At 42.4% G+C, this 10,663-nt stretch overlaps 2 protein-coding genes across 6 annotated transcripts in view; both read left to right on the forward strand.

Annotated features, from left to right (window-relative positions):
• The window catches only part of cadm3 (cell adhesion molecule 3), a 104,227-nt gene extending 98,973 nt beyond the window's left edge, over positions 1-5,254 (forward strand). For all 4 annotated transcript variants that reach the window (XM_005728945.1, XM_013909809.1, XM_005728946.1 and 1 more), the window contains one exon: positions 1,031-5,254. In XM_005728945.1, the coding sequence (XP_005729002.1) occupies positions 1,031-1,149 (119 nt within the window). In that variant the 3' untranslated portion in view covers positions 1,150-5,254. The remainder of the gene's footprint in view (positions 1-1,030) is intronic.
• A 2,189-nt stretch (positions 5,255-7,443) lies between these two features.
• Positions 7,444-10,663, forward strand: part of kirrel1b (kirre like nephrin family adhesion molecule 1b) — a 79,262-nt gene continuing 76,042 nt past the window's right edge. For both annotated transcript variants that reach the window (XM_013909812.1, XM_013909811.1), the window contains exon 1: positions 7,444-7,802. In XM_013909812.1, coding sequence (XP_013765266.1) covers positions 7,757-7,802 — 46 coding nt within the window. In that variant the 5' untranslated portion in view covers positions 7,444-7,756. The remainder of the gene's footprint in view (positions 7,803-10,663) is intronic.

Here is a 10,663-nt window from a genome sequence, read left to right on the forward strand (position 1 = left end):
TCTCGTAGATTTTCTTAGTGTGCAGGCTGTGATCAGCTGACCTGCTGCTCTTTGTCATTTACACACCTGAACTGAACCAGGTGTCAGCAGATGTTTCATGAGTTGTTCTGGCTGATTTCCATCTACACTGTCAGTACACTCTTTTTTTCTAGATGGTATAAAGTTGGTATGAAGGTAGAGTTCAGTCAATGGATCTCAGCATCATCAGCAAAAATCCATATTAATCTCTGCTACACTTGATGTAACCTCACTCTGGCCATGAAACCACAGCCACTGTGCACCAGTCACACACTTTACTTTAATCCATCACAGTACAGCAAGCTCACCTGTTTATCCTGCGCTAACCTGCAGAGTATTTTCATGCAGCCTTATAATAGCACAGTTAGTCTGCCTCAGTTTGTTTAGCAGCACATTTCACAATATGAAAAAACATAATTTCATGATCTGATTTAAAAACAGGTGGCACGGTGGCACGGTGGTTAGCACTGTTGCCACACAGCAAGAAGGTCCTGAGTTCAATTCCACCATCAGGCCGGGGTCTTTCTGTGTGGAGTTTGCATGTTCTCCCCGTGTTTGCGTGGGTTCCCTCCGGGTACTCCGGCTTCCTCCCACGGTCCAAAGACATGCAGCTTGTGGGGATAGGTTAATTGAATAATCCAAATTGCCACTAGGTGTGAATGTGAGTGCGAATGGTTATCTGTCCCTATGTGTTGGCCCTGCGACAGACTGGCGACCTGTCCAGGGTGTACCCCGCCTCTCGCCCTATGACAGCTGGGATAGGCTCCAGCGCCCCCCGCGACCCTAAAAAGGATAAGCGGAAGTGGATGGATGGATGATTTAAAAACACAAGAACTTGCATGTAAGGTTTAAATAAAGCAGCTGGACCTTTAGCTAGCAACACACTGTGTAGCAAACTGCAATGGTTTATTTTCTGCTGGTCTTTGTCTGGTTAATTTTTACAGTTACAATGTTGCACTTTCGCTGCCTTATTTAATCTTACTTCTCCAAATTTTTCTCTCTCCTGCCACAGGAACGTATCTGACCCACGAGGCCAAGGGCTCAGATGATGCCCCGGATGCCGACACAGCCATCATCAACGCAGAAGGAGGTCACTCCGGAGCAGAGGACAAGAAAGAGTACTTTATCTAGATAGAGAACAGAGTGGTGGAGGAAAGAAGCGGGAGGAGGCGGAGAAAAAGTTGGAGGACGTGGATTGGAGGAGAGGGGAAGAGTGAAGGAAAGGAAACCTCGATTTTTTTTCACGATGCTTCAGTTCTTCACTCTGTTGGAGGGATGATGGGATGGGAATGGAGGGAAAGGACTCTGGGCTGAGTTGAGCTTCAACTGGTACTACCCTCTTTGCATTGATACAGGGAAGTGAGATTTTGCACTGACATATGGATGAACTAATGTTACACTCAAACACACACACGAACATGCAACATACTTGTGTCAGTTAAGGGGTGAATCTGTTTTCACACAGACGTGAATGCTCATAGATGCTCAGAATAACAAACGGGAGCCTCCTACTAACACGCATCCGAATTCTGACACATTAACACATTGTCACACAAGCATCGTAGCCTATTTTGAACTGTCAGCGCCGTGAAAAATCAAAATTGTAAGTCACATTCCAACATGTCGAGCTGATATTCCACTTCTCAAACCTGTCTTCTCAACATTTAATCCAAACCAGGTCTGTCTATTCACTTTTTTTTTCTCCTCATTCTCTACATCTAACAAGGCAGAATCCCTCTATAAGCCTCCTCGTGACAGAGAAATCCATCTAAAGCAAATTATTACTGACAAACATAATCTCCCTCTCTCACGGTTTAATCTTTTTATGCCATCAAACCTCTTCCTACGTCCTCGCAAACCCCGGTACGAGCCATCGAGTTTTCCACAATGCAACGCCACAAAAACATGCAACACCCATGCAAAAACAGCATTCCCACCTTGTGCTACAAAGCCCAGGGGCTCCAGTATACATATATAAATATATATATATATAGAATTATATAGCATTCTTTTTACTTGACAGAAAATGTTTGGTGTGCTGTAAATACACTCTCTCTGTCCTGTTTCTGCCTTCTGTCTCTCCTTCTATCCCCCTTCTCTTTCTCTCTCCACCCCCCCTCTCCTGTAACTCATACAGTCTGTTACTGCATTACAGTAACTTATATACTCAAAAAAAAGCCTGCCTGTTTTTATTACATGCGTGGAAATGCAGAGTCGAAATATCAATATCTGGGTAAAAAATAGAAACATAACAACAATGATGTTGCGATGAAGACTAACATTAACTGCAAATATTTGTATATTCTGATTTTCTTTGATCTTTTTTTCTTTTTTTATTTGATCTCTTGGGGACTCATGAGGGATTTTCTCTCGTCAGTGTCTCAGTATGTTACTGTCAGTGTTAACATTTTTACAGTATTTGTCAGTTTGTCAGCCCAGGAGTCCATGAATCGAATTCCTAACTTGTATTTTGATTTTGATGTTCAGGTTTTCAACAATGTTTATGTACTTAGTTCCTTTTTTCGCTGATGAATGGAGTTTCTCCCTGCTTTGTCGGCTCTCTGCTCCTAAATGCTAATCAGCAGCACACCTTCGGTCGAGAGCTTTGAACGGCGACAAGTTGGTGGTGGAGTTTATCTTGAATTCTGCTGCCCAGTGTTTGTACTTGTGGACCACTGTGGCTTTCCTTCCAGCTGGCCCCGCTGATCCCACGGTTCACCTTCGCCGTTTTTCTCTCTGCAGCAGACTGCTTGTCTTGGCGAGGCCACCTGGCGCTAAATTCATTGAGTAGTGACATCATGACTTCCTCTAAGAGGTTGGCACATTTGCTGCTTTCAGAGGTGAAAATGCTTGCTTGCTTTTCCACTACAGGGCCAAATAGGACTGGCTACATGCATTATGACAAACTTCCCGGCAAAAAACCTTTCTGTTACTGTTTTTTTTTTGTGTGTGTGTGTATGTGTGTTATTGCAAGCAGGAATCATTAACCAGCTTAGCAAAAGGTTCCCATAAATGCACAGTGTTTTATTAAGGTTGGAAGTTCGCCTTAGCACTGAAAGCTCCACTTGGCCCGGTCATTGAAATTGATTGCAATCTAACTAAGAGGCTCTGGGCTCTAGACTGTACACATGCCAAGCTTTGGTTTGGTGGGCAGGGTGCCGAGTCTGGGCGGCACTAACACTGAAGAAAGTCATTTAGTAACTTAAATGTCCTCTTCTCTTTTTTTCCCCTCTGCTCTGCCCGTCCATTCCTTGCATTCTTTAATCAATCATCCCGTCTGCGTCCTGATCCACCTTCACCCCATGTCCCCTCCTCTCATCACTCGTCTCCCCCACTCCATCTCTGATTGATGTCTGATTCTCCTTCCTGGTCTCTCATCCACGAGTTCACATAGACGTACAGTAGAAGTAGCGTCTATAGCTTTGCTGGCGTGTGCTGATGGCTCTTCGAAGCACTGTTTGGGAGTGTTTGGAGAGGAATCCACTTGCTGTTGTTGTCAGTCTACCTGTAGACAGTTATGTCTTTGATAGTTTTTGTACACATTTTATGGGAATGTTCAGGGAATGTGATTTTGCATTCCTTTCCCCGTGTTGTTGTTAACCGCTACCTAGCTTTCTTCTTTGTGAGCAAGTAGTATGTCTATAAGCTAGCTATTCGACAAAGGGTAATGCGACCTGAAGCAGGGTCAGCTGTTGTTCTTTTTTTCTGCCGAGAGCTCTTGGTGAGACTATTTAGTGACTGGTGATGTAGTAGTGAACCCGGGTTAAACAGTGCTTGGATTCTGTGTGTTTGAGCTCGCACTGTTTATCTGATGTTTGCTCTACAACACTCTTCTGCTATCATTTCACTGCTATCATGCCTGCAGATCAGAGGATTGGCTCTGTCTCACAGAGATTGTTGTCCACTTTGAAGATGTTACCATTGATTTGTATTTAACCTCAGTCTAGTTCTGCTCTGTGAATGGAGAAAGGAATATCTGACTCATACTCACCAAAGTGTAGTGTCTTTTAAAAACTAATGGACCTGTATTTGCCTGTAATTTATTGTCCTGTCCTTTGTCTTAGTTAGTGTGCTAGCATGTAGCTTGCATGAGAAATGGTTGGAAAGTGTAGATAGTGTTGCAGATGAGCAGCGATGACAAGTTCGTCTCCTGAGACGAGAAACGGCGGCCTAACCGGCTGACCTCCCTGCTTTTCTCTGATCTGCAAACATGTCCCAGTGAAATCCGTCTGCACCGCCTCAACACAGCAGAAAAGCAGTGAAGCAACTGGCAAAGGAGTCATTATGCCCTTATCAAAACCACGTAGGGGTATAGTGTTGGACTGAGATTTGCACTCACGTCTAATTGCATTTCAGTGCATCAGTGCAGTAATGATTGACTGTCACCAGATGCCAGCAAACAACAGCTTTTCTTCTCCCTCCTCAGTCGGTACGAGCTGTCCTGCCCTTCCACCAGACGCGCCACCTCCTCTTCAGGCAGCTGCACACTAGCTGCCGCCCATCTCTTTTAATTTTGTAGAATAAGCCAATTAATTTTTAAATTATGTTTCGTTAAAGGTGTGCATAATCTCATTGTTTTCATTTCAATTGATATCTTTTTTTCTTTCCTTGAATTTAGATGTTCCAAAACTTGAAGGTTAGACATTTAGTTTTTTGCATATGTTATTGTTTCAACAACGATTTTTAATTAATTTCATGTATATAGTGTTGCCTTTTACCAGACACTCTTACGAGCGCACCCCATACATACTTTGCACATACACTTTGGATACAAACACATCCACACACATATTTGGATATGCACAGCAGGCTTGATGTCTGTTACTATGGTGTATTTGTACATATGTGTGTGTGTGTGTGTGTGTTTGTGTATGAGTGTGAAGCGTGAAGCGTGTAATAATTGACCCAGACAAACTTCAGATTTACTCTCATGTGTGTTGCATTCACAAAAATGTTCTTATTTCAGTAACTCAGACAATGTCTTTGTTCTTATCATTATTATTTTGAATGACAAGTCTTCCTTTTGAATAAATATCCATATCACATGGGAGTAGTGCTGTCATGTATGTTAATTTGTACTATGGCTGATGATGTCATCAAGGTGAGGCCCAACCGCATGCAGTGGTGGGTTTTGCATCTGTTGGCTGTTACGTTCATAAAGTATTTGTTTTTTGGGGTTACTTTTGTTAAAATAACAGTTCAGTTGTTGACTTCAATAAACATGCATTTGGGTTAATTTCACGTGTCTTATCATTTGTTCTTTATGCTGGGAAACAGTAAAAATTCCAGGTCTGAAATGCCCATTAGAGCTTTCTTATGAAACTTTTTTTAATATGAAAGTGTGGTTAAACACATATTTTGCTAATCACATTTAATAACTCAGCACAGACTCAGTTATTAGTACCTGTGTTTACTGTTTCACGCTGTAAAATTTTGTGGTCCCGGCAGTTTACTGCATCATTGAAAAATGCAACATTTTCTTAAAAAACTGAGACTTTTCAAGATCAAAGAGCTCTAAGGCGCTCTCTGTTATTTCATATTTTAAATGCCTTCATATTCATCATATCAGAGAAATATTTGTTGAGAATAGCTTCCTATCTCTCTCTGAACTAGATGGACTGGACAGTTTCTGATTCTAGACTCAATTTGAATCGAAGCATTGCGCCTATGGAAATACTCTTCAGCTAAAATATAAGAAATATATACATATATATATATTTAAAAGAATATTATATGCTAGATCTGTAGTGACTTGATTAGGACTTTAAACAGGCTTATGAGATTTATGAGCTTTCTTTTCTTTGTCAGCGGATTCTGGGGTTTTTTTCCTGTTTTTTTTTTCTTTCTTTCCAGTGATTAAACATCTTACTTTTCATCAGTCTCTGTGCTTGAAAAACACTTTTCCCCCCAGAAAGTAATTGATGTGATAAAATGGCTCATAAATCTAAAAGCCACAGAATGAAGTTATCAACAGGTCCAGATGAGCCACACTGCATATTTTGTTTCTAGCACGCAGCTAAAAAGAAGGTCCAACAGATGGCAGTGCAACATAGTAAACTGAACACTCTTGTTTAAACAGAAATGATCTTTGGTTATAAAACTAAGAAAGCTACTGACTGATGTTCTCACTTAATTCTATTAACTTACATTGGACACTGGCAACAAAATTCATCTTATTATGTCTGAAACCGATTATTAAGTCTTTCTTTCTTCTGTGTGGTTTCCTTTCATTGCTCTTATCTTTCCCTTGCGTCCTCTCATTTAGTTTGGGGAAAATTGTTAGCACATGTTGGTACTGGAGGTTAATAATCAGCCTTATATTGTGCACATGCTACTGGTTAATTGCACAGTATGTAGTCGCATCAAAACAGATGGATGATGCGTGCTCTCCATTCATTTAAAGATAAAGAACTATTTTTTTTGCGGAAGTTGTTCTACATATAAAAGCGCAGTTGGGATGAATAAACAGAATGCCGTTATAATAAATTCATTAGTTTTCACCCTCAGAAATGTGATCCCGCTCAAACTGAACAAAAATGCATTGATGTAGGTGCCAACAAATGCGTGCACTGCCAAAGCTGACCTCATTTGGGTGGTGAATTATGCAATTTTAACGCAATTTACATGTTGCTGTATTTGCAGGCAATGAAACTTCTTAGCTGCAATTAAACGGGTGTTCTGGTGGCTTTTACGCTTTAAAAATAAATAAATACAAATGAATACGAATTCCCTCTATAAGCAGATATTCCCATTAGCACACTGGATACGATCGGGCCACTGTTATTGCACTAGTCCTAATAGTAACAGTAATAGCAACATGTATAAATATTCAACATTCATTATTTTTTATGGTTTAGCTCTCAAAAGCTATTCAAAAACTCTTTTGCTGTGATTTGATGAGCAAAGAATTTACTCTAGTATTTTAAAACTATGATCGGCACATGAAAATCTGTAGTCCTGTCATCCATAGCCAGATATACACAATCTGGTATGAAATGATCAAGACGCCTAAAGCTTTGAACAATGCAAATTTCTGATCGTTTTTTATGTGAATCGAATTAATGTCCAGAATATCTGACTTAAACATGTAACTATCTACACTATCTACACTGCTTTGCTACTTTAATTTAAAGGTTACAAACTATTCACATCCATAATCTGCATAATCTGTGTTTTCATCCTTAAAGCAGCATTCATTTGTAAAGTTTAACACCTGACTGTTTGGGTTTCTTTTTATGTTTTAAACGCAGTTCTTGTTGTGGCCGCAGCAGCGCCCTCCTCTCTGTTCTCTCTAAAACCGAGATTTGGAGCGGGAGGGGTGGAAGAGGTGGAGGTGGTGGTAGTGAAGGAGGGAGGGGGTGTGTGCTACTGATTGTATGAAAGGAGGGGGGCACATAGGAAGAGAGAGAGAGAGTAAGAGAAGAGAGGGAGAGAGGAATTCAGTCCTATTTAAATGGGAATCAAAAGCGCACAGAGGAAAAGGGACCAAGAGTGAGAAACAAAAAAAAGTGGAGTCAGGTTTAATTTACGCACTGAAAAAACTGAGACATAGTTTAAGAAAGACAAGGGCAATAGAATTAAAGAAGCATTGGATTTTTTTTTTTCTCTAGATGTGTGTTTTTGCACTCTCATGACTCAAAGAGGATTCCAGTTAAATTCACCCGATCGGGAGGAATTGATGGTGTCTTGTTGGGGAGGCAGAGCCGAGGGGAGGAATCTGAATGCGCTCGGCTGAACCATGCCAGCTTTGTGGATCATAACTTTGGCGATCACTTTAAACCAAGGTGAGTGATGTTTAAAGACGCTCAGTTTGACCTGACTAAGACACGAGAAACTGAAAGTTTCTGATAAATACCCGATTTTCCACCCTTTTATTGTTCCCACTGTTTGTGCGGGCGTCTGTGAGCTTTGTGGGTCTCCTTCGGTCTGCGCTGGCAGTGCTTGTATATTTTGGATTTATGTCTGGCGATGAGTCCGTGCGCATGGTTCTCTGTGCGCGTGTTGTTACAGATTTGTGCCGCCCTGGACATCATCATCAGCCCCTCAGCCCGCAGAAGCTGAAGGGAAAGAGTCGTGGGGTTTTCGGGGTCTTTGCCCTGTTGGGGAAAATTTGATTTTAGAGTGCAGACACAAACGGCCCAGAGTGGCTGCATTCATTTTTCTTCAGTTACACGTTTGTGGGAGAGATGTGGAGCATCTGCAAACGACATTTCTTTGACGTGACCTTTAAAACGCATGGATAGAATTGGTTGACACATACGAAAACGCAGTGTGGGTCACACATGCGCGCGCACGCTTGCCCATGCAAACACACATTGCGCATAACCTGCCAGCCGGGGGATGATTGATGAGGCGAGGATCCAATGCACAGTCTGGTCGCTGGGTTTTAACATAAGTCACACTGAATCAATTTCCAACACGTACGCGCACACACACATGCAGCATGCACGCGCTTGGCGCGATCGTGCCCTCAGTCTCTGTATCGAGCCTGTGTGCAGTGAGAGTAGTGTAAAGACCAGCGCAGACAACTGTCCCTCGAGAGAGAAAGTCGATGTGTGCGTGCGTGCGTGTGTGTCTGTCTCTCTGTGTGTGTTAGTACTCCTTCTTAGCATGCAGGTAGAGTCTTGCGTGCTCGTGTCCGTGTGCGCGGTCCTGCTGCAAACGTTCAGGTGCCAAGAAAAATTCATATTTTACCTTAAAGACGGAGACATATTCAGTGGACTGAAAGAGAGTCCCATTACTAATATTAATGTTCCTATTTATCGATCACCTTGATAGATTGCCCTCTCTCACACACACAGCGACACACACACACACCTCAGTGAATGAGCAGATGAGTGTGCGTTTGTGTTTGAGGGCAGTCACTGCTCCAAAGACAGAGGTGATTAATTGAGGTGGCCTGATGTGAACAGTTCAACCGTGTGTGAGAGAGTGTGTGTGTGTACCTGCTTCAGCACCTGGGTCCCTGGTGCTGCAGGCCGAGGGTGTGATGAACCACAGACAATGATCTACCTAGACAGACAGTCAGAGGAGCTCCCAGACTGGAGCTGAGCCGACCACCCCATAGGATTATAACAGAGCAGGACATTCGTGCTTCACGCAAGAAGGTTAAAGATGTTACAGAATAATATGTCAAAGTCAGAATATCTGAAATTGAAGATTAGAAAAGAGATCTGATTAACTGGTGTCATGGCTACAAGGAGCACTGGTAATAAGCTTAATTGAAGAGAAGGAGAGACATGGGTGAAGTATATTAAAGTTTGTTTTTTTGTACAATAAAGAGAGAATAAAGCAAACCAAACAGAGCAGGGTCACCAAAGAAAATAACAGAACAGCAAAACAGCAGAGAAGCTCTCAGCTCAGAGGAAAGGTGACCAGAACTGAGTTATGTCAGATGGAGGAGAACAAGAAGAAACATAATGAAGTAAAAACACGGGAGAGAACAGAAGCAAAATGGATCACGACAAATTAGAAAAGAATATAAGAAGGAGCAGAACAGAAGAAATGAGAGAAAGGACGAACAAAACAACAGAACCAGCAGAGGAGGTTAGAAAAAGTGTACATCAGGGGTTTCAGACATGATACCTGCTGGCCAAAATCACCATAATCCAGTGCAGTGGATGTCTTTGCAAGGTTTTTGGGCTTTTTGCTGTATTTTGAAATGCTGTGCTGCAAGTCACCTTCTTCGTGGCAAAAACATTACCACACTACGTCAAAGCAAAGTTGTTAAGTGAAGGAGTCAATCCTAAACATGTTGTTGATGACAGAAGCATTTCTTTGTCACGACACTAGAATGACTTAGAAGGAAAATTTAGACATATCTTTCTTAAGTCATCACCATCTGTTTACAAAATGAACTGCCTGGAAATTCATGGTTTATTACATGTGAACTTTTAGAAAAGCTCACTTGTATTTCTTTATGCTAAAAGAAAGAGAACATTTTGTAGACTTTTTAGGAGATTCTACTGGTCTGGCCCACTGGGACGCTTGTGGCCGATGAACCAAGGTGATTTTGACAACACAGGCACAGAACCTGAGAGCAGAGAACAGAGCAGAACAAAAACATAAAGAGAACAGCAGCGAACAGACGAGAACGGAGCAGAGAAGCAGATCAGTGTTTCCTGCTGAGCTGGTGTAAGCCTGTAAATGTGATCAGAGGGAATCCGTCCCCTACATGCAGCATCTGCAGCTTAATGTGTGTTTAGCCTGTTTGGACTCTTCCAGGTGTCTGCTGCCTGGACTCTGCCGCTGACACCTCAGATGGTCTCTCAGCCTGATTTACTGTTCAGTTCAGTGGCGTGTCTGGCTTCCTAACACAGACCAGCTACATCTCTGTGTGGTTGACCGCGCATCTGTGGGCCCCTGCAATTACGATTGGGCTCTGTATGTGTGTGTGGGTCTGATGTAGCGTGTTGCCACCGTGAACTGCTGCTGCGCTGCCAGCGCTGGTCTGGCCACAGGCGAGGAAGCCTGATTCTCAGAGTCGATTCTTGAACAGACCTTTTTGCTTGAGTTGAACATTTTTGCAGCCTGATCATGCAAACAAGGCAAGGAAAGCAATTCTTGCACTGCAAGCACCTGTCCCATCTCTCGTCTCTCTCTTTCACACACACACATTCACACACACACACACACACACACACAC

The sequence above is a fragment of the Pundamilia nyererei genome, unplaced genomic scaffold, assembly GCF_000239375.1.
Source record: "Pundamilia nyererei isolate P.nyererei 1_Seehausen unplaced genomic scaffold, PunNye1.0 scaffold00031, whole genome shotgun sequence".
NCBI classification, from domain to species: Eukaryota; Metazoa; Chordata; class Actinopteri; order Cichliformes; family Cichlidae; genus Pundamilia; species Pundamilia nyererei.